This window comes from Dromiciops gliroides, chromosome 2, assembly GCF_019393635.1.
Source record: "Dromiciops gliroides isolate mDroGli1 chromosome 2, mDroGli1.pri, whole genome shotgun sequence".
Taxonomy (NCBI): Eukaryota; Metazoa; Chordata; class Mammalia; order Microbiotheria; family Microbiotheriidae; genus Dromiciops; species Dromiciops gliroides.
In genome coordinates, this window is record NC_057862.1 from 184699972 (window position 1) to 184725497 (window position 25526).

The following is a 25526-nucleotide window of genomic DNA, read 5'->3' on the forward strand; positions in this document are numbered from 1 at the left end:
GCAAGACCAAGAGATAGGACATTTACTGTATCCAGTTCAAAGGTACATGACAAAAAAGGACAATCAGAACTTAGGAGTTTAGAATGAATAACAGAGTTGTAAAACGATACCAATAAAAATAACTCGATTTCATAAAACTCAAAAAGCCAGGTCAAAAAGCAAGTCAAAGTGTAATTTAATGGCATGCTTCAAAAGTTTATTAAGGAATAATCTTAAAGATAGGATGAAGACCCAATATCCACTATGAAAAGAATAAGAATTAACATAAACTATAATATAGGCATAAAGAAAAAATTCCTCATAGCCATAGTTAAGCATTAGAAGGTAACCTAAGGGAGAATGACGAAAGGTGGCTACAGGATCTCCTTTTCTGAAATGATAAGATAGGTTTTTCTTAGTATGGGAAGTAAATGTGGCCTAATTAAAGATCTGACCTTCTTAGCTCTAAAATTAATTACTTCCAGTCCAATTCAAACCACTGAGAGGAGAGTGAAAATCTATTTTATCTTCAGTCTAGATCAGAAGACAGTCTAGATCCATTTTTAGTGGCTTTAGAAATAATGCCCATACAAAGATCAAACAGAGAATAAGATAGGTAGCAAAGAATTCTGCAACAGGGAAAGTATGAATAGGTTGTTGGCTTGTACTTTTGAATAAAAGGCACTCCATTTAAATCACATTGACATCAAAAGGGACTATTTTCCTTTTTTTTTTCTGTCAAGAAGCATTTATTAAGTGTTTACTTTATGCCACATAGAAGACAGAAAGATACAAAGAAACAGAGAACATAGGAGATACAAAGAAAGGCAAACAACATTTGCTCCTGACCTCAGAGAGCTCACATTCTAATGGAGTGAGGAGGGGTAGAGAGACATTGCACTGTACACTATTCCAGGCCCAGATCCCAATCACAGGTTCTTACTCTTTCTTTTTAATCCCCCTTTACACTTCACCTGTGCCACTGAGGTTTGTATTGCTTAAGACAAATCCATTACTATACCTCTTAAATTCCCTCTCCCTTCCTCTTGTCTGTATCTATCTCCACACTATGTTCAGTGTATTTCTATATCAAACTCTTTTTTAATAATAAACATTTTTATTTAAAGTTTTGAGTTCTAAATTCTCTCTCCTTTATTCCCTCCCCTCCCCCTCCTTGAGGCAATAAACCATCAAATATAGGTGCAGTTATGTAAAACATTACCATATTGGACTATTTTCTTAACGTTACTTAATATTTTTCTCCCTTACTCTTTACAAATTTTAATCATCCAGCTACTCAAAAATCCACTATCTGCCTACTTAAAGAAGTCCTTGCTTAAGGCCCTCCACAACACAGTTTATACAAACATATCACATAGACTAGCTTCAAGATAAAGAATCACTGCAATTAAATCATACAAAAATTTTTTGCACCAAGTATCCTCAATTGAAACTGGAAATTTATTAATTAGATCTTTATTAGTCTTTGAACTCAGGCTGTCATTTTATTTTGAAATGTCTCTGCACCTCAGTTTACCTACATGGAAAAAGGGACTAAATTGTTAATTCCGTGAGATATCTGAAAGGTTTAATTAAATGACTGAAAAGGGCTAAATGAAAGGCTCTGGAGGGCAAAAAAATCACAGGCAACAAAAGCAAAAAGATAAATCCAGCCCAATATATAATATAAATTTGCCTCCATTAAAGCTCTTTCACATTTTGAACTATTACCATTCCTTTTCTTCTCTGTATTAACTTACTAATAAAGCCAAGAGGGATTACACTCATTTCAGTGCCCACTTGCAGCTACCATTTAATATTAATATGCTAATGGAACTTCATATGCACTAAAAAAATGACATATTTAACTTTACTGCTTTATTTTGGAAGATGAGGTAGAGAAAGGGGAAGGAGAAAAAGGTAGATGAGTGGCATGACATTGTCATGCCAAGAAAAAACACCCTTTCTAGGAAAATTTAAATTATTTCTCATAAATTATTTCATTTGTTCTCAAAATTCCTCTGTGTGTTTAAAAAAGGGAAAGGTGTTACTAGCCTCACCTTTCCCCCTCCCCCCCCTTCAGAAAGGGAAAGGTGTTACTCCTATTTTGCAATGAGAGTAACTAAATCCTGGGAAATTAAATTATTGGCCCAAGAACTTGGATTAAATTAAAAGCTCTAAAAGGAATCTCAGAACTGACTATTCCCACCACCACCTAACTTGCTTAATTTGCAAATGATTAATTTCCAAAATGAAATTGTGACATGGATTTTAATTCAACATATTTATTATTACCAACATATTCATGATATGCATTTTGCTTACCTTCTAAGAACCAACCTCAGGTCACATTTGCACTCAAGACAATTTCTACTTACACTCACAGACCATGAGTTAAGGATGAAACGCTGGAGGTAAATGTATACATTATATATGTTTATTAATGAAATGCCAGATGTCCAATTCTATGGAAATAAACTATATAGTAGATCATTTAGAACAAGGTTCATTTTAAAGTCAACTTGAATTAAATGAGACTTGATTTCATGTACCAAGTTAAAGAAAAGATATTTACATGGCAAAATAATGAATTATTTAAAAATAAACAATTGGGTATTACTCAATCAATAAATATTTATTAGGTGCCAACTATGCTCCAAGCATTGTGCTAAGCACTAGGGACACAGAAAGAGGCAAAGACAGCCTCTGTCCTCAAGAAGCTCACAATCTAAGGCAAGAGACAACAAACAACTACATACAAACAAGCTATAAATAAGACAAATGTGTTCAGTCATTTTTCAGTCATGTCCTACTCTTCATGACCCCATTTGGGGTTTTCTTGGCAAAGACACTGACTAGAGCAGTTTGCCATTTCCTTCGCCAGCTCATTTTACAGAATAGGAACTGAGATAAAGAGGGTTAAGTGACTTGCCCAGGGTCACAAAGCTATTAAGTGTCTGAGCCCAGATTGGAGCTCTCAAGATGTGTCTTCTGCCCAGCACTTTATCCACTGCACCACGGAGCTACGCTAAATACCACTAATCATATAATCATAAGTTTGGAAGGGACCTAGAGGTTATACTTAGCACCTAACCCTGTATTTGTTTATCTAGACTACAAACAGTAGAAAACAATTTCTCATTCTAAATATTTTAAGGTATTGATAAGAAAATTATTCATACGACAAGAAAAGTGGAATTCTATTCTGAAGAAATGACCAACTAAGACATTTTGATTTATTGAACTTTCTTTTCAACAGTCTCAGGCAAGCATTATGTCAGAAAATGCACTCCCTTGTTAGAACATCTTTTCTCTCTCTCTTTCTTTCACACACACACACACACACACACACTCACACAAGCACACACAGGAGAAAAAAATTCTATGTTTTCAAAGGCATGAAAAAAGACCAGGCCCATGTAAACTCAGGTGGTTTTCAGTAAGTAAGAGGATATAATGCAGAGTGTTCAGACTAGGAGAGAAACTCTCCCTTACACAGTAAGTTCTGTTTAAATAAAAAGAGTTTATAGTGCCCTATACTCAGGATTAGAGATGGGAAAAGGTGGCTTTGGCCACTGTACTCAAACTCCTCACCCTCACCAACCAATGTTTCATGATGACAAATCTTCATATATGGTTTTTCATGTTTTAAGTTCTATGTATTTTTTAATAGTTTTTCTTCCAATTGAAATGAAGTGAAAACTGATACAAAGTCCAGGGTCAAGCATCATATTAATAAATGAAGTATAGGAAATAAACTCATACATGTTGGTTTTACTGATAATCATTATTCAATTCTAAGAGCACATCCAGAAAAGACAGTCAGAGACCCAGGCCAAGAAATAGGAGAAATAAAATTATGGGTAGACTGATAGATCTGGGAATCTCACAAACCACAATTCAGGAAGCTGGACTTTTAGGAAAGAGTGATTTCTAGGGGAAACAATTGTAACATATTGTTATGCTAGTAAGAAGAAATTCAAAGGGGTACACAGATGCCATAGGAAGAAAACATGGAGGAAAATAATTCATAAAATGCAGACAACAGACTGAAGAAATGAAATCATCATGGTCAGGCAAGAGTTTGCCAATTGAGACTAGTGAGTAAAGGCCAGAATATCAAGACATGCACAAAAGGAAGGCTCTCCAAGGATCTATTTCTGAGATCAGTTGGAAAATTAATAGAGATGTGATAGGTCAGAAATAAAGTAGTACAATAGACTGGCTCCATGCATGGGTACAAATAGGTTCACACCATGGAGAGAGCACATAAATTGGGGAGACATGGTTTTGACAAAATGAGGGAGTTCAGGCTCTAAAGACTTAGAGACACAGATACCTATGGATAATTGTACTGAATGCATCTAAGAATTATCATAATTGGTTTATATGATCCGGCAGCAGTTTATTTTCAGGCAGATCTTACATCATCTGTTTCATCATACATATTTCATTCTAGCATCTAAAACACCCAGAACTGACACAACCTCAATGAAGCTGCACCTGGGATTGAAAATTGCATTGGTCTGCTGTCCAACTCTTCCTGTTCTGAGTCCAGGATCAATACCAAAAAAGCATTTCTTGTGCCAAGGGACCAGGTTTAATGTCCAATATCTTGGGAACCGCCAAGGCTGAAGACAAGCTGTGCAGTTTGGGAGAGCCAGAAGCAATCTGTATAGGGCTCAGTGCCTAGTACCTAGTGCCAAGTCTGAGACCCACTGCCAAATCTTGGAACTGTCCTGTGACTTCTTTCCACGAGGAACCCTTCATGTTTGCCTATCCCTAAATCAGGTCCCCAAAGGCATTTTTCCAAGTTATGAAAGAAAAACAGAGTTATAGAATTAAATCCCTCCTTTCCTCATCCCCAAAACAAGCTTTTACAATGCAAACACTGAAAATAATTTGGAAGCTTGACCAGTCATCATGTTTATGATATAAGGCTGCAACTGAAAAGTCAATCATAGCTCATTTAACCACTGCCAAATTTGATAGGACACCCTATCCTGAAATGTGTCACTGTGATGCCTATGCCCATTTAAGCTCTTGCCTAGGAGGGAGAACATGCACAATTAATTTAACAATGTTTTTTAACATGATATTTTTTCTCTTGCATTAGATAAATTTATAATAAAAGAGAATATAATAAATTCTGTAATATCCATGCTAATAGGAAAGATAACTGAAACCCACAGATCAAAAGAAATATAATTTTAGTCATAGTTTAAACCTAATATCTATCTTTTCTCTTTCTAATTCTTTTGATGACATCTATTTTTCCCTTCTTTTTCCACCCTTTTTTTGAAAGGAGCTTATAAACAGAAAAATGACTATAACAGGGAACAACAGAAAGAAGTAGAATCAAGGAGCATAGCTCAATCACTTACTAGATTACTGGCCCCTTAATACTCTTGAGGTGATGACAGGCTTTCCCAATTCCATGTCTAGGAAAACATGGGTAAGGAAGAAGAGATTGGGCCAGATGACAGATATAAACAATACTTCAAGAGAGCTCAAACTCCATTTGCTTAGATATTTAAAAGGATAGCTAATGGAAGCATAAATTGTGATAACTGGAATGTATATTACAAAAAGACTATTTAGTTTACCGTAGTCAATTTACAAAGGAAGGAATTGACTTATCTAGGCTAAATATTCAGTCCAAGGTTACACTGCTAGTTAGTGGCAAAACCAATAATAAAAGCTAGGTCTCCTAACTCCCATTCCAGTGTTCCTCTTAATATATACACACCAAGATATACTTTAATTTAAATAACTATGTAATTTTTTTTAAAAAATAGTTTTTCAAAAAGCTAATCATGATGCTGGGCTATGAGATCTGAGAGAAGATCCAGGAAGTATGGGTCCCTGACCAATGGGTAGGTATGGACCAAACTTCTCAGCTCAGCACTTGAAATTTATAAAAATATATCCTTGGAAAATTACTAGAAAATATCCACTAACAACAAGTTTTATTTTGCCACTTAACAAAGGGTCACTGTGATTAACTGATTAACATTCTATAATTATTGTGTTTAAAATAAATTTGAGGTTAGTGTTAGTTAATGTTTTGTTTTGGTTCTCTTAGAGGGAGACAAATGGATAACGCCTAAATCTTACATTCAATAAAAGAGCTGGTAGGGGCAGCTAGGTGGCGCAGTGGATAGAGCACCGGCCCTGAATTTAGGAGGACCTAAGTTCAAATCCGACCTCAGACACTTAAAACTAGCTGTGTGACCCTGGACAAATCGCTTAACCCCAATTGCCTCACCCCCCCAAAAAAAAGAGCTGGTTGACTAGCCCCTAGATTGGACTATTTCAAAACAATGAACCCCAGGTTTTTTTTTTTTTTTTAGTGAGGCAATTGGGGTTAAGTGACTTGCCCAGGGTCACACAGCTAGTAAGTGTTAAGTGTCTGAGGCTGGATTTAAACTCAGGTACTCCTGACTCCAGGGCCAGTGCTCTATCTACTGCGCCACCTAGCTGCCCCAAAATATTTATAGCAGCACTTTTTGTAGTAGTAAAGGAAGGGAAACAGAAGAGGGTACCTCTTAATTGGAGAATGGCTAAACAAAATTATTGTACATTAATATAATGGAATTATTATTGGTTTACAAGAAATGAAGAATAGGAAGAAGTATGAGAAGACATATGAATTGATGCAAAGGGGCATAAGCAGAACCAAGAAGACAATATGCACAATGACTTCACAATATAAATGGGAAAAATAAAAATAAAACAATAAAATTTGAAACTGAATACTATGTAATTTTAATGACCAAGCTTGGCTCAAAGAAGATATGACACTACACCTCCTTCCCTTCTTTGTAAAGGTAAGGGACTAGGGGTGTGGAACACTGAAAATAATGTTGAATTTGGTTGATATGTTGCTAAACCTTTTTTTTTTTTTTGGTCTTTTTTAAAAGTTTATTATATGGGAGGCAGCTAGGGGGTGCAGTGGATAAAGCACTGGCCCTGGATTCAGGAGATCCTGAGTTCAAATCCAGCCTCAGACATTTGACAGTTACTAGCTGTGTAACCCTGGGCAAGTCACTTAACCCCAATTGCCTCACCAAAAAAAAAAAAAAGTTTATTATATGGCTTTCTCTGTGAGAAGAAGAAAAGGGTACTGGGAAATATAGGTGATAACAAAAAGATATTAATAAAAATGTAATTCAAAAACCAAATCATTAGGATTTCATTGGTCTGACGAGCAACATAATGAAATTTCTTCAGTAATTTAGCCCTAGAAGTAGGGAGGGAACAACAATATACATGCTTCTTACTTATGCTATTCTCTCAATGAGGGACAAAAAGGTGATGACAGACTGGCTGCAGTGAAATTATGGTTCAAAGAAAAGAAGTTGGTAAGTTGCTTACACAAGGCTATCTCAGTAGAGGCAAAGTACAATCCACTACCTCTTATTAACTAGGAGTCTTTTCTTCAAGAAAAGAAATTCGAACTAATAGAAAGCCTTCTAAACACACCTAATTTACAAATGAATACTTAGTATTACTTTTTTAAAAGCAAAGAATTAGACAGATAATTTTCATGCACCAATAAGTCACCTATAAACAAAATTAATCCACGTGATAATTTAATTGTGATATTTTATTACTAATGAGCTCTTAGGGGGAACAGTTACTTGGAAATTGGTTATTTTTTGAATAACCATCTTAAAGACTTCCAGTTTTCTTGGTCTTTCTGCATTCCATGAGAATTATAGCACCATAATCTTTGGCATTCATTTCGGACAACCACATAATTGACAAATTTTGAAATGCTGCAAGTGATCCCTGGGCTTCTTCAGCTTCTTTTCAAAGAATTAAAAATTTTTAGTATATATATTTCCTACAAAACTCTTAGTGCTAAATTTTAAAGAAAGTAACAGCAACAAGAGATATTTTAAAATATATGTTAAAGTTACAAACTGCAATGTTACAAGTAAATGTGTAAAATGAAAATTAATCTAAATGTTTTAATATTTAAATGATTAAAAACTGCAATTCAATCTTCTTCTTAGAACAAATAGATTAAGAAGAATTATAGCTTTTCTAGACTCTTTTTTCTATAATTACTCAATTATTCATTTAAATATGTAAGACCTCAATGACAATTTTTGCACCAGTTTCATAAATGGGTTTAACTGTAAAAGCCTGATTACACAGTGTCTCCCATAAAAGCAATATATTTCAGATATTTATGTCTCTAAAATATCCTATAGTAAAATTAATATTTCTACACAGGAAAAGAAGCAGCTATTTAGTCCTGGACAACTTGATAACATCTCTTTCAACTTATAGTTATAATTATCATGTATGAACTTCCAAAGCAGAAGTTGTCAAGATTTAACATTAGCATTAATTTATGTCATAACTGACTGTTACTATAAAGATAATGGCAAAGCATCCATTTCATCAGACAGCATGTATCGAAAGTGAAATTTCACCTTAATTACCACGAATCTGTCCATTTTTAATTAAATTGATCAGTAATGTATTATCTTTTTTAGACTTGGAAGGCTGTTATTATCACAAAGCTCAAACTGTCAACTTGCTGCAACTTTTTTCTCCAAAATGATCAAGTGTAAAACTTTTAAGCAATGTAATCAATGATATTATATCTAATTTGAGACCCATCAAAATACTATATTAAAAACTTTATATCTGCTTTCACAGTCTTTTGAAAAGGACATTCTGAAAACTCTGAGTTTAAAGGTAATGTGATAAAGAACAAAGAGTGTAATGGAAGGGACATTTTATTTGTAATCAAAGAAACTAGATTTGAATCTTAGCTCTTCTGCTTAATAGATGTGAGACCTTGGGAAAGTCTGCTACTCTCTAGGTCTCAGTTTCCTCATTTGAAAAAATGAAGGAACTGAAGCTAGATGATCTTTAAGGTTTAGCTCACCTCTAAATCATATGATCATACCGCTATTCATCCCTCTCCTAAATCATGTTAAATGAGTATCACTTGAAGTTACTGGGGATGTTTACCAGAGAAGATGCAAGAGGGCCCCAATAGCTGCCTTTGAGCATTCAAAGGGCTGCCACATGAAAAAGGTATCATTAGATTTATTTCTATTAGCCCAAGATGGCCATAAAGGGCAGGAAGCTGCATAAAGGAAGATCTGGCTTCATGTAGGGACAGTCTTTCTAACATTTAGAGCTATCCAACAGTGTAATGGGCTGCCTCAGGAGTAGTAGAATCCTCTTATTAGAAGATAATGGGGGAAAAAATTTTTTAAAAAAGAAGATAATGGGAGCAAAGAATTAAATCTGGAAGGGACCTTGGGAGTCATCTATTGCCCTCATTTTACAGAAAAGGAACAATCTTGGGTACAACCTAGTAATAATAATAATAACAATAATGATAATAATAAAAATAAATACACACTGATCATAAAAATAGCAAGAAGCAAAATAAGAATTACTGCCATCCTGAAATCAAAGCTGAAAGGGAAAAACACATTTAAACCAATAAATCCCTAAATGTACATTTTCAAATCTATAAAATAGACCATAATAGATTTGGAAAGTATCCTAACAAAAACACAATAACTCAAACTAAATAAAAGGCCCATTAACCAAAGGCAGCTACAGAAAGATACTATTCACCAAAAAAGAGGATGAGGATTGATGAATATTTTTAGAACACAATGATCAGGTAAAAAAAAACCCAAAACATAGAAATGCTTTTGGAACACTGGACAATAGGCAAGGCTAACAAAAAATATACAAGACTGGACTTTTTCTAATGTGACCAAGCATGGTTAACCTCCAGGAAGAGCCTATGAAAGTGCTAAGCTCCAAAAATGAAATCAAAAGTCCACTGATGGGAAATGTCCATGTGAACTAAGCCAATATCATTTCAACAAAGAAGCATCAAATAGCTGAGACACGTGGATTTGTTTGGGAAAACAGAGAAGAAAAGAAATTACTGAAGTTATCTTGAATGAGTGCAGACAGTGATCAATGTAGAATATACAAGGAAACTATAGAAAATATGCAACATTTAATTTTATTTATTTAAATTCCAATTTAAAAATTTAGTACCAACTGAATACCTAGCAAGATATGACCCACTAGCTAGAATTGTGGATCAGCTATTCACTCTCTTTCAAGGACTGAGAGACAACAAATCCCCATATTACAGATAAAGACCTCAAAATACCCTGCAGAAATCAATCTAGAAACTGTACTGGAATTGCAATATGACCATAGACTGAACTATTGCTCATAATCATTCAGATATAACATGGATTCATAAAAGCTTTAGAAAAATGTTTTTAACAGATGTGGCCACACCAAACCTTTATAATCTCCAAAAGCTTTCAAAATGTAGAACCTTAAATAAGATCAAAATTATATGGAAACAGGATGAGGGATGTTATCCCTACTGCCCTATCTGTTACTGGAGTTGAACTGAAGATGCCTTTAATGGACCTAGAGAGGATGAGTTTACTTCCTAGCACTTTTATTCAAGGAGCAGCTAGGTGGTTTAGTGGATAAAGTACTAGGTTTGAAGTCAAGAAGACCTGTTTAAATCCATCCTCTGATACTTACTAGCTGTTATGACCTTGGGGAAGTCACAAAACCTCTGTTTGCCTTAATACTTTGGAGAAGGAAATGGCAAACCATTCCAGTATCTTGGCCAAGAAAATCCTTTGGACAGTATGGTTCACAGGGTCATAAAGAGTCAGACACAACTGAACAATAAAACCTTTATTCAACTATTTTGGTCACCTGTGAAATACTAAGCATAAAAGAATAATAACTGGATAGAGACTTGTAACAGGACCTATCTGAACCTCACTAAAAATATGAAAATAATAATAATAATAACAATCCATTTACAAAGTACTCTACAATTTGCAAATGACTTTTCTCACAACAGTCTTACAGGGTAGTACAATTATAATTATTCTCATTTTACAAATGAGGGAATAGAGGCACTGTCAGGGTGACATCCCCGCAATCAAAGAGTTAGTTAAATTTCTGAGGCAGTATTTTAAGCCGAGTCTTCTGACTCCAAGTAAAATACACTATCCACTAGATCACAAGCTTTTTTAATAGCAAAAAGACCATTATATGTTGCATTCTCTTATTCCTTTGCTCTTGGTTTCTAATACAAATATTTAGGCTACTAAGATTCTGAAGTTCAGAATACAGACTAGTAAATTCCAATAAGGTAGGGACCAGCCTGCATTATACCTATACAATTAGGAACTAACAAATATTTATTAAATGCCTATGTGAAAAGCATGCTTTTCTAGGCAAGGGAGGGTACAAAGACCAAAAAAAAAAAAAATAGTTGTTGATAAAAAGGAATTCACATTCTACTAGGGAGAGACAGGTAAATAGGGGTGTGTGTGTGTGTGTGTGTGTGTGTGTGTGTGTGTGTGTGTGTGTAAGGGCTGGGAGTAGAGCATAAATTTCTTATTTTCTAGGTCAGCTGTTTTAATTCTTAGGCAGTTATTTTCATCAGACAGTTTTTTAATCTCCTTTTCCATTTGGCTTTTCAAACTGTTGACTTTTTTCTCATGACTCTCCTGCATTGCTCTCATTTCCCTTTCCATTCTTTCCTCCTTTTCTCTATATCTTCTTTCTATTTCTCCTACTTTCTCTTCAAAGTCCCTTTTGAGAGCTTCCATGGCCTGAGACCAGTTCATATTTTTCTTGGAAGCTTTGGATGTTGGAGCTTTGACCCTGTTATTATCTTCTTCTTCTTCTGAAGTGAGTGTTCAGTAATGGAAATTCCCTCCACTAATGCAAATCAGCAATGTGTCTGTAACATAGCTTATGGAGCTGTCTGTGGTGCTGAGACGTTAAGTAATGTGCCATGGTCACCAAAAGCTTTCTAGTATTGGACAAAGGTAGGACTCGAATCCAGGCCTGATTCCAAAACCAGTCATCAATCCACTATACCACACTACTTCCTTAAACCAATATATACAAAGTAATTTTGGGAAAGAGAAAGTACTAAGGGAATAAAAAAAAAAATTTCCCTTGTACATAAACTGAATTAAGGAAGCTGGAGATTTTAAGAATGAGAGGTAAGAAAGAAATACATTTTAGGTATAAGGGATAGCCTGCTCAATGGGAGGAAGGAAGGAGATGGAGTGCTGAATTTGAGGAACACTGAGCAGGCCAGTTTGGCTGGAGTGTAGAATAAATGAAGAGAAATAATTTGCAGTAAACCTGGGAAGGACTGGAACCAGACTGAGAAGAGACTTTGGTGCCAAGCTAAAGGACTTGACTTTTTCTAAGAATTAGGGCCCCAATGAAGTTTCTTGAATGGAGGAGAGACACCTGCTGAATTTATGATTTCAAAAGATTATTTTGGCAGCTATGTGGAGGATGGTTTGGAGAAGGAAGGGGCTAGAAGCCAAGTGTCTTAATTAGAAGGCTAATGCAATGCTTTCTGAGAATGATTATCATGGTAAAAGTTGTTACTTTTTCTCAGAGGAATAAGTAAATAAAAATATAGATATTAATACCTTAAAAAAGAAAATTCTAACTATAAATTTTAAAAGATATGGATTCTTTCATTTATTATTTGAACCAAATCCTCAGTGAATACTATGCTTTGATTCAGTAACATAAAAATGAATATATAAAGCTTCATTAATTCCTCAGAGTAGGCCTGTAAAATTCTCATGACAATGAGTCATTGGCCATAGCTTCTAGGTGACAGGTTTCTGCAGAGTAAGAAAATCCCGTGTAATGTCCCTAAAGAGCAGAAAAAGTGGACCTCAAGCAAGTGAACTTAAAATCTCTTGGACTCAGTTTTCTCATATGTAAAATGATAAAAACTAGACTAAATAACTCTTAACTTCCAGTGTGAAATCTCTGATCTTATATCAACAGCCTGCCATCAAGTCAACTTAGCTGAAAAAAGCATTATCAAATACTTACTATATGCTAGGTACTTTCTATAAAGTCACGGGCTAGGCCTTAAGTATCATTAGCATTAGACTAGATTTCCTGGGAGTGCTGGGGCAATGCTTATGTAAAAGAAGACTGAAAGTCAAGACCTCCTCCTGGAGACTTCACAAAGCTCTGGCTTTCTTAACCTAATAAACTTAAGAGAATTATCATATAGCACTGCTATCTTTGTTATCTTATCTCCCTATTAATTCATGAATTAGTATCTTCTCAATATTTTCTCATTGTTCTTTATTCAGCAAATGCTTAATAAATGTTTATTGCAGTTTTTGCTGAATAAAAAAATGTTAAGGATAAATAAGAAAAAAAATCAACTGAAGTCAATGATAGCAAATGTCAATGACAATGAAGGGTTACTTACCCTGACACCTGTGCATACAGTTAATGAATGTTCACTAAGCTTGATAAACAACCACAATACATTCAATTCAACAGACATTTATTAAGCACCTACAATACACTGGAAAGATGAAACGCAACTAAGACAGTCACTACCTTTATGGAGCTTACAATTTAGGGGGGGGGGGCGGGTAATGGCAATTCTACAAATATTTATTAAGAATTTACTAAGCACAAGTAATTATAATACAAAATATAACAAGATAAGTAAATAAGAGAAGTACAAAGTACTAAGGCAAGGTCCCAGGAAAGAAAGGTCATTTCTCATTGGTGAAGGCTGATGCTTACTCTTAAATTCTTATGAATAAGAGTGAAAAATGAGAAAATAATAGCCATCCCGAATCTTGTATATAATCAACAAATAATTTACACCATGGCTTTACAGTCTTACATACAAAATCCATTTAAATTTGAGGTCTGTATGACAAAAGTCATGGAGTATGTTTTTATACTACAAACAATAAAAAAGGCATTCATGGTTATCCTTATTCACAAGCAAATAAAATTCCCTGCAAAATATTTTTTGCTTTTCAGTATATCTTAAATTACATATGACTTTACCCTCAAGAATTTACTGTCCATCCATTGATAGAGTGTGGTATAACTGGCTTGAAACCATACCTTAATATATTTCAAAAGTTCATAGAGATCTTCAACCTCATCACCTTCACACCTGGTATACATTCGTCCAGTCTCCACACTGGTCCCTTTGATGGTTTGACGGTATAGTGGGAGAGCCATTGCTTCAGCAAACAGTTCAATGGCCTGATGTCCCACTGTCTGATACATATAACTATCCAGTTCATCTGATCCCACTGTAGAAAAGAAAATATAAATGTTCAATTAAAAAAAATCAAAATGAACTTGGATTTGAAGACTCTACTAGGGTACCAAAATATTCCAGTATTAATTGTGATAGAATATGAAAGTGAAAAAGAATGCTGTATGTATCTTTACATTATGAAATTAAATCTTACATAACAATCTACAGTGGCTATTACTACATGAAGTAATGCAAAGCAGCTAAACTGCGGGACCAGCAAGCAACATCTTCATGCAATATCCCTGAGGACTACATCAGCCTTGCTCTGAGGTTGCCTGCAGGCAGTAGATACAGGCAGAACCTCTGGGCTGTTATTTTAGGCTTGGCCCCATTATACTGCTATTTGCAGGGTAGTTATTCACAGGGTGGGGGGAAGAAAAAACTATATGAGACCTTTTGCCAGTGCAGCAATACAATTGCAGAGATCTGGATTTTCTGGGTATACTCTACTGTGTGTTTGTGTTCTTTTTATCTGTGTCCATGGGGAAATTTTAAGTGCTAGACAATGCTGGGAGCTGCCTGAGAACTTCAGTACAGAGTCCAAAGGGTTAAATTGATAATTCTTTGTTATCAGAATTACATTAGAATGGAAGTTCTGTGTAAGTAAGGATCATTTCACATTCTTTGTACTTGTACCCCCAGCACTTCACACCCTGTCTGACACATAGGACATGCTGAATAGTTGCCAATTAAGTTAACAATATTTTGGCACTACCTCCTGAGTACTTCCCCCACAACCTCAATCTGCATCATGGAATGTTGAGAATGATTTTCAATTCACCCATGTTCCAACCGCCTTTCCTACTCAAAGGATGCGTGTATTCATATACACATACATACAACACAATATTAAACATAACTCATTGCTCTAACAGGCAATGAGTATATATATATATATATATATATATATAATATACATGTGTGTGAGTCTCAAAAGAGTGAGTTTATATTCCCTTAAATTATTTTCTCAGTTTAGTTTCTTTTTTCCAATTCAAATTGATACTGTTTTAATAGACTTTGGATAATTGAGGGGCTTCTTCAAAATACATGGCATCACAGAACCTGAATTAGATGGAATCCTTGGGATCACTGCAGTCCAATTCCCACTACCCACCTACCCATTTTACACGAGGAAAAAAAGACTGAGAGGTATGGGCCCTGCCATAAGATATCAATTAACTTAACTGAGGTCACATAGCTAGTAAATGAAAAAGCTATGCCTTGTGATTCTCCAGCCACTGCTCTTACCATTACTCAAGTATCTCATAAGCGACATAAAATATCTGATAGGTTAATTTTTGAGATTACTAATATGTATTCCAATAAAAATGTGTACATGGCTTTATTATTAACATATCTTTACAATTTAGAATAATACCCAAAGGGCTACAGTACTGTGCATTCCTTTTGATCCAGCAATACCTCTACTCGGTTTATATCCCAAAGGCATACCAAAAAAGAGTAAAATACCTACTTGTATAAAAATATTCATAGAAGGTCTTTTTGTGGTGGCTAAGAATTAGAAATCAAAGGAATGCCCATGAATTGGGGAATGGCTAAACAAGCTGTGGTATATGATGATAATGGAATATTGTTGTGCTATAAGAAATGACAAGCAGGATAATTTCAGAAAGGTCTGAAAAAACTTGTATAAACTGATGTATAGTGAAGTCAGCAGAACCAAGAGAACATTGTGCATAGAGACAGCAATATTGTTTGATGAGGAACTGTGAATGATAACTATCCTCAGCAATACAACGATCTAAGGCAATCCCAAAGGATTAATGATGAAGCACACTATCCACCTCCAAAGAAAGAACTGATGCTCATTGAACACAGATTAAAACATGCCATTTTTTACTTTCTTTCATTTTTTTCCTCTTATTCAAGTTTTCTTATATAAAATGACTAATATGGTATATTATGGCAAAATGGTAATATAGTAATGTTTTACATAATTGCATACATATAACTTATCTGCTTACTGCCTTAGGGAGGGAACAGGGAGGAAGGGAAAGAGGGATGGAATTTGGAACTCAAAACTTTAAATAAAAATAATTATTATTTTTTTAAAAACACAGCTTGAGGGGGCGGCTAGGTGGCGCAGTGGATAAAGCACCGGCCCTGGATTCAGGAGTTCCTGAGTTCAAATCCGGCCTCAGACACTTGACACTTATTGGCTGTGTGACCCTAGGCAAGTCACTTAACCCCCATTGCCCCGCAAAAAATAAATAAATAAATATTTTTAAAAAACACCATAGCTTGAAAGTACACAGGTATATATGATGACTTATCACACCATGAGTAAAGACCACTACTAGTTAAACAAACAAATTCAATGAACATTTATTTAATGCTTACTATATGCAATCACTGAGAGAGGCAGTAGGGATATAAAGATGAAAATCAACATAGTTCTTTAAGGAAAAGACCTTGCCAGTCATGTAGGGAGAATACAGAAACAAGTAAGCAAAAAATAAGATTGAATATACGGGCAGAAGAAGCAATTTTTAAAAATACAAGGGTGGGGCAGCTAGGTGGCGCACTGGGTAAAGCACCGGCCTTGGATTCAGGAGTAACCGGGTTCAAATATGGCCTCAGACACTTGACACTTACTAGCTGTGTGACCCTGGGCAGGTCACTTAACCCCCATTGCCCCGCAAAAAAAAACAAACCAAAACAAACAAACAAAAAAAACCAACAACAAACAAAAATACAAGGGCAAGATATCACTTTCTTTTTTTAAAAAATATTTTCTCACAATTACATGTAAAAACAATTTTTAACATTCTTTTTTGAGTTTCAAATTCTATCACTCCTTCCCCCTTCCTGAGATGGTAAGCAATATAATATAGATTATAATAAATATGTAATCATGTAAAATATATTAGGCATCTTGTGCATGAAGGAAGGGAGGGAGGGAGGAAAGGGGAGGGGGAGAGAGGGAAAGAGTTAGTTCAGTCTGTATTCAGACAACATCAATTCTTTCTCTGGAAGCAGATAGCATTTTTCATCTTGAGTCCTTTGAGATTGTCTTGGATCACTTGTATTGCTGAGAATAGCTAAGTCATTCACAGTTGTTCATTGTACAATATTGTTGTTACTGATACGATGTTCTCCTGGTTCTGATCACTTTACTCTATATCAGTTCATGTAAGCCTTTCTAGGTTTATCTGAAATCATCCTGCTCATCATTTCTTATGGCACCATAATATTCAATTATAATCATATAGCACAACTTGTTCAGCCATACCCCAAGTGATGGGCATCGTCTTAATTTCCAATTCTTAGCCACTTCAAAAGGCCCTGCTATAAATATTGTTATACGAATAGGTCCTTCTCTCTCTCTGTCTCTCTCTAATTGCTTTGGGATATGGACCACAGTATTGCTGGATCAAACAGTATGCATAGTTTGGTTTCCCTTTGGGTATAGTCCCAAATTGCTCTACGGAATAGTTGCATCAGTTCACAACTCAAAACAGGACAGTGGTGTCTCAGTTTTCCCACATTCCATCCAATCTGATAGGTGTGAGGTGGTGCCTCAGTTGTTTTTATTTGCATTTGAAAAATTACTTTCCAATGGGGGAAACAGAGAAGATTTCAAGGACTTCAACAGAAAATTGAAGGAAGTTAGCTTTGAACAGTCAGAGAGAAAAAAATATATTTCAGGCATAGAAAATTAGATGAAAGTACAGGCAAAAAAGAGCAGGACAAAATGGAGAAGAACTACCACACTAATCTAGCTGGAATGCAGAAGACATGAAGGGGAATCATGTGAAAATAAGACTAAAAAAAGGTTTACTGGAATGAGCCTGTATTGAAATGAGCCTGTGGAAGGCCGTAAATGCCAGGATAAGAGATTAGGATTTTATACTTTAGCAGTAGGCTATAGACCCAGATTCATTGTAAGGGATCCCTTGATATATATGCGAACTCATAAATAATCAAGCATACCTTAAACAGACTAAACATCTTGCACATATATGTACTTTCCCCAAATGTCTGAAGATGCTGTTTTGATTAGAAAACTACACAAACTAGGGGCAGCTAGGTAGCGCAGCGGATAGAGCACCGGCCCTGGAGTCAGGAGTACCTGAGTTTAAATCCGGCCTCAGACACTTAACACTTACTAGCTGTGTGACCCTGGGCAAGTCACTTAACCCCAACTGCCTCACTAAAACACAAAACAAAACAAACAAAACAACAAAAACAAAACAAAAAACTACAAACTAATTTAAAAGTATTAATGAATTCGTAGCAGTTTTTCCCTCATTGTGTATTTTCTTAATCAATGGATGCTAATAGTTTAACTATTATCATGTGAAGGTCAGCAAAAAAGAAAAATCTTTTATATTAAAAAGATGTGCTTGTACTGAAAAAAGACTGGGAACCACTGCTATTGTCAATAGGTTAGCTTTAGGCATGTGTTTTAATGTCTGCATTATAGATTAACAAACAGATGTTGAAGATGACAGAATTGTTCCTGAAGCAATGGAAGCAGGAATTCAAGTGTTATTAGAAAATGGGAAATGCCACAGTAGTATAAAAACTCTAATGATAGGAATTGAAAATTGACCTTCTAAACAGGTACCATATCCAGGTCACATGATAAATTGGTGTTAATACCATCTAGAAACAAAGTACTTTATTTCCGGGTGGGCATTCAATAAGCATTTGCTGATTTGATTTGACACTCATTTAACCTTGAAGATTTATAGAACAAAGAGAAAATCTAAAAATGAGTCAGTGCAAAAATATGAAGCCAGTGGCAAACATTCTGAACATCTGCATATGTAAGCCACGGTGTTGGTCTAACATAATTTTCATTATCAAAAAATACTAAGTTATTAAAAAGTGTTTAGGGGGCAGCTAGAAGGCGCAGTGGATAAAGCACCAGCCCTGGATTCAGGAGTACCAGAGTTTAAATCCAGCCTCAGACACTTGACACTTACTAGCTATGTGACCTTGGGCAAATCACTTAACCCCCATTGCCCCACAAAAAAACAAACAAAAAAACAAAAAAAGTGTTTAAACATTTCATTGATCCACCCTGTTAATAGTAAAACAATTCCAACTGTGCCACTTTATGACACTGCACAAGTTTAAATTGCTTATAAGCTTTCCACAAAGTGTAAAAAAAGTCATGCAAACAGAATTCAAAAATTGGATCCCCCTATGCCCATCAATAATTGGAATCAGTGCTATTTGCTAACTCATTTTTTTCTCACCATCAAACTATATGTGCACAATGAACTGAATTATACAAATATGTCTAACATGATTTTATAGTCTCTATGTGGGATTTTAAAAATTAATCTTGATAACAAGCCCATAAACTAAAAGTCTAAAATAACCAAAAACCTAAGGAAAACATAATGAGCCTCTTACTCTCCTTTGTAAGATTTACATTTGAATTTTTATTTGTCAAATAATCTGAGTGCACAAGAATAAACCTACAAATATAATTGTCTTCTCTCAATCTGGTAAGATGGTAAAACAATCTAAAAAAATGGGAGAGAGTTTAAAGTTTCTGAATCCATAAAGTTAAGTTCTAGCTTACTCCATCATTATAAATTCCTTACCCTGTAATTCTTATTCTAAATGGAAGAATGAGATGTACTCACCCCTACTTCACATGACACCTAAAAATACACTTACCTTTTAAGGCATGTATGAATTCATATAAAGAACTGAGTTGTTGGAGGGAAAAAAATATAGATGTTAGTATAAGAACACAATTTCTTTTAATGATCCTTCTAGTCCTGACTATCATGTTACTTTATTAATTGAGGCTTTGAAGACAATGGTTAGCATGAGATCAAATAAAAATGAAAAGGCTCCACTGTTGCCTGGAGCACCTCAATTAACTTGCCACAAAATGTCCTACCACACACTTAACAGGATTGTTTTATGAATGTTATGACAAGAGTCCACATTATTGATGGGAATAAAGTCATTTCCATACTAACTCTTGAGAATTCATCTATATGAATTCACTCCAATTGCTCTGACTCTGTAGCCATCTCTATTCCTTACTCTTTATTATGCTCCCTGTAAAACTTATTTGAGAAGAGAGAAGCCAGTCAATTATTCACTACATCTTTTATTCCCTGACAAACTGGGTCTTCTTTCTTAGCTCAAATCAAAATTTGTTGAATCCTTATCCACCCTTTATAATCCTACATACATCTTTTATCCTTCTGTTTGAATATATATAGTCTAACTTAAAATTTTATCTTAATACTATTCCAATAGTATGTATTCCTTAGCTTTCCCCTTTACTTCTTGATGGTTTTTAAAATCAGTTTTTCTATTTCTTATTTTTTTTCACTCATTCCTTGCATGTTATCCTACCTAGAATACCCCTGAGGCACAAGAAAATAAGAGATCATGTGCTAGTGACATGATATAATACATACATAAATTTTTCCACTGGGGAAAAACACTGTAAAGTATCTGTATCTTTAGATGATAATCCCTACCTATGTTTTGAAAAATACAATTGACTGATCTGACCATAAATAGCAAATGGATTTCCTTGTTTGACAAACAGTAGAAATGAAGGAAAATCTGATTTCTGTTTTTAATGTGCAAGGTACAGCAACAGTTTTTGTCCATCTGCAGTCAATCAAGGCTTCTCAATTCTACCTCCATAGCATCTCTCCCATCAGTCTCCTCTCCACTCATACAACCACCACATTCATTCAGGCTTTCATTACCTCTCAGCAGGACCAGTACAACAGGCTTCTTTCTAACTGATCTCCTTGCCTTCAATCCTCTCTCCAATCTATCTTCTGCCAAATTTAAGTTCTTAAATTACAGGTCTGATCACGTCACTCCTATGCTCAAGAAGCTTTAATACTTCCCTACTGGATCTAGGAAAAATATAAACATCTCTATTTGTCCTGTAAATCTTCCACAGCCCCCAAAGTGAATATTTTATGTAGCTCTTGTATTGACTTACCTGTTTCATTTTTGGTTTTGCATCTCCAACCCCTAGCATAGTGCCTGGCACATGGCAAGTAACTAATAAATATTTGTTGAATGAATGAATAAACTATTTCACACTTCCACTACAGAACCATCTCTCCTACAAGTATGAAGAATGACAACACCTTCTCAAAACAGAAACTATGGTACAAAATAATCTGTCCAAGGCTCTAGACTAGAGAAGACCAAGCTCCTAAATTTTTCCTCTGCAGTCTGAAAAGTTGGCCCTAGTCTAAGAAATACACTATATTTGTATATAATATAAATATTTCACCTTTCTCATTCATGTTGCTATGTAATACAAGTTGTCCCAAAAGTCTTAATGCAGTTTTAAGTGTTAATAGCTGCACCATGATTTTTGAGACACCCTGTATTTACATTCAAATAGATATTTGTCCACTATATATTTGTCCCTATATTTCTTCCTACAGGGTAAGTACTGTGCCCATCAAATCTGTTCTGTATAGTGTCCAACATTAATTAAGATATCTTTTATGATTATTATTCTAGAGATAATGATGAAAATTCAAATGAACTCCTGTGTCCATTGGTTGCCCATATACATATATGGCACCCTAAAGCTATGAGCCTCTTTCTATCTCCTTGTTTCCTATTACTCTGGCTTTTAAATAATTCTTAACTGGGTTTTTTTGTCCTATTGAGGTATTTGCTGGTTCCCCCTCCCACTTGCCACTGACCATTTATATACTAAAATGAGTTAAAAAAATTTTGTATTACATTCTTGTTAAAACCTAGTGAAACTAAAAACACAATAGAAATCTAAAATAAATTAGGTGCTAGAAAAAAAAGACAGCTTTATTAAATACCATTTTTAAACCTAAAAATATTTGTGAATTGCTTCCCCTCACTTCAAGGCAGGCTTGAAGATCAATAAAAACAAAATTAAAAAACATTATATTTTTTCCTGGTTTCTTTTAAGTCAGGACCTGACTGTCATCTCTAAATCTAGGGCCAGGGCCAGGAGAAACGATGATTACCAATTCCCAAAGTCCCCCAGTAGCAACATCTCCCCTCACAATGACACCTCTGCTAAGTCAGCCCTATAGCTAGCTAGCTGTTGTCTACCTTCCCACATAACTTCTAGCACCACCCAAAAAAGGAAATATTGGACTAAAAATAGCATTAGACTAAAAATTTCAACCAATGTTCAGTTATTCTAGCACTATCTCAGAGTGGCTCATTATTCATTCAGCCAAAACATTCATTAAGTTCTACCACATGAAGACTATCTACCTACCATATATTATGGGAAACAGAAGAGTGCTGAACTTGGATTCAAAGAATCTAGATTAAAATTTTGGCTCAGCCATTTACCAGTTGTCTGCCATTGGGCATACATTTATGGGTCTCTTGTTTCCTCCAAATCCCATGATCCTAGTAAATTATAATCACTAATCTGAAGGAGTCCATAGTATAGTTGTGGTATAAAAAATATACACAGCACAACCAGAAAACAAATTCAAATCAATGTGTAAGCAAGTAAATGATACATGGTATGAAGTGAATACATAACTCCTAAGGGAATATTAAAAAAGAAAAAGATGACTCTAGAAGTAGAGTTAATCAAGAAAGCTTCTTTAAAAAAGGAGAGCCTTAACATGGAGGATGGATTGTAGAGAGGAAAGACTAGAGGAAGAGTGTCCAATTGGGAAGCTATTATAATAGTCCAGGTGAGAGATGATATTAAATAACCAACATTACTCAGCAAACCTACTTTAGGCTGTGTGAGTAGAGAGGGGATGGATGTAATCAACAAGACTTGGTTATTAATTAGTTATGGGGAGTGAAGGAAAGAGGGAAGTCAAGAATGATTCTAAGGTTGCAAAGCTGAGTGATTGGAAGGATGGTGGTGATTTCAACAGAAATAGAAAGATTTTGGAGAGATAGATGCTTGAGGGGAAATATAAGGAGTTCTATGTTGGAAAGAGTCACCTACTGATCATAGCTCTAGAGCTGGAAGGTACTTTATATAGGTCATCTAGTCCAGAAGTGTCCAATTTTCCATAGGTATGCAATACACAAAATTCCTCAGAAGGATCCAAACCAGATTAAAATGTAATTGGGAAATGATTAACAAAATAAATAAAAATACAACATAGATAATGTTAATTTGTTGTTTTCTAGTCAATATTTGGCCAGTAGAATCTGTTTCTATTTGAGTTGGCACCACTGAAGTCCAAATCCATTATTTAATAAATGAAGGAACTGAAGTCCAGGGAAGTTAAGTGACTTATCCAAGGTCACAGAGGTAGTCCTTTTCAGAGGTGAGATGTGAACTCAGGTCCTCTAACTCCAGGGCCTTTACTTTTTCCCACTGTACCACACTGTTTCTACTACATGATAGCATAATGTGTTTGAGATGCCACTGGGACACCCAAGTGGATAAAAAAAAATTAAATTAAAAAAATTTTAAAAGAGTGAGTGAACAAAGCCCAGACAGTGCTTTTCCTACCCCTGTGCAAGACTTATATTCAAAGTTTCCTTGTAGTCCATTCTCTGCCCCAATAAAATGTGGGAAATAAAACTCTATAATAATTAATAGATCTTTATTTTAATGATTTATAGGTCATTAATAGTGCTTGTATCATAAGCAAGTCATATATCATATGGAATATTTCCCAGGCTGCTGACATTCCAAAATAAAAAATTCTAATAAAAAAAAAAGGAGGGCCTTGAATTAAGCCTTTAAGTGTCAGATTCAGATTTCAAGGGAGGAAGGAACCAGTTAAGAATGTCATGTGTACAGGCTACAGTAAAGGGATGGAGCTAATTAAAATTTCTATGTCAGGAAGTCATGAGACATGGAGTTGGAGAGATGCTCTTTTTTTTCTTCCTATCACCTTCTGAATAACACTCATTAGGTGGGTTGATGAAATTCAAACCACTCACTTTTACAACTTTTTTTTTTAAATCGCTCAGACAGGACCTTTTTTTGTGGAGAAAATTAAAGCAAATGCTTAAAATAAGTCTGGGGATTATTGCTAGATCTCATTTACTTACTTGACACCACCCTGTTATCCCATGTAAAAAGTGACCACATTACATTCCATAGTGTTGGTTAATAAAACTAAGTGGTGATTACCATTGTCAGATGATACACACACACACACACACACACACACACACACACACACACACACACACACACACCAGCATATTGGGGGGGGGGGCAACACCTTAGATCCTTTTGGGATAATTTAAAAAAATAAATAATGCTATAATCTTACCTTGGTTTTTAGCTGGTCTTAAGTTTGCTAAAGCAACAATCTGATGCCCAGCAGCAACACATTGCATCATATTATAGCAGCTGTCCTTACCACCACTGAGGAGAAAAAAAGTAATAATTACATAATAGTTATTCAAGAATAACTAAAACTAAGTTACAGCATAAGTATTTATCTTAACTTTTCATAATTTTTCAGTGATTGCTTCTGAATTAGAAGCAATGCAATTTTCAAATTACATACAACCTAAGCACATGAATTTGGATGAATAAGGCTGATATATACATACGAAATAATTTCTCATCATTAATTACTAAAAACATCCAAGACTTCAGATTCTAAACTAAATCTGGTAGGTGCTTTATTTATGTCAGTAGCCTTATTTAACATACAAAATTTTGATGAACAAAAATCTTGATTTTTAAAAAATTTTAGCCAAATATTTGTCACATATGCTCCTTAAGTAAAATGTCCCTTGAAAAGTTAAAACACAGACACTTGACACTTACTAGCTGTGTGACTCTGGCAAGTCACTTAACCTTCATTGCCCCCCACAAAAGGAAAAAAAAAAGTTAAAAAAAAAAAAAAGTTAAAACAAAACAGCCAAAAACCCGGAAATCAAGGTACTTTTCATCTTACCACAGTAAAACCTAACAACAGACAACCATCAAGGATTAAAGGATTGAGTGAAATACTAGGTGTCCCAAAAATCTTGGTGTGGTTTTAAGCTATTAAAGCTTAAATTCCAGGGCATCCTGTATTTGAGAACCAGCAACAGATAGTGCACATTTACTATAAATTGATGATACTTGATACTAAACACTAGCCCTAGAAGTCAGGAAGACTTAGGTTCAGATCAGTTACTAGCCCTGTGAAAAGAAAATCAGAAAGTCACTCCACCTCAGTGAGCCATTTCCTCAGCTATAAAATGGGGATAATTCTATCAGTAGTACGGACTTCATTAGGCAATTCTAATGCTAAAGGAGATCATGTAAATCCTTTCCAAACTTTAAAGCACTACATAGGTGTCAATTATTATGGCTAGTGTTTCTATTTCTATACCACTAAAGAACAGGTGAGATTCCACTGCCCTGATAACGTAGTGTATGGACATTGTTCATTTTAATTCCAATTCCATCCCTGGC

General features: G+C 35.1%; 1 protein-coding gene across 4 annotated transcripts in view; it reads right to left on the reverse strand.

Annotated features, from left to right (window-relative positions):
* The window catches only part of DPH6 (diphthamine biosynthesis 6), a 443945-nt gene that overhangs the window by 414164 nt on the left and 4255 nt on the right, over window positions 1-25526 (reverse strand). For all 4 annotated transcript variants that reach the window (XM_043990141.1, XM_043990143.1, XM_043990144.1 and 1 more), the window contains exons 2-3: window positions 24385-24479; window positions 13945-14138 (exon numbers count right to left, since the gene is read on the reverse strand). In XM_043990141.1, the coding sequence (XP_043846076.1) occupies window positions 13945-14138; window positions 24385-24479 (289 nt within the window). The remainder of the gene's footprint in view (window positions 1-13944; window positions 14139-24384; window positions 24480-25526) is intronic.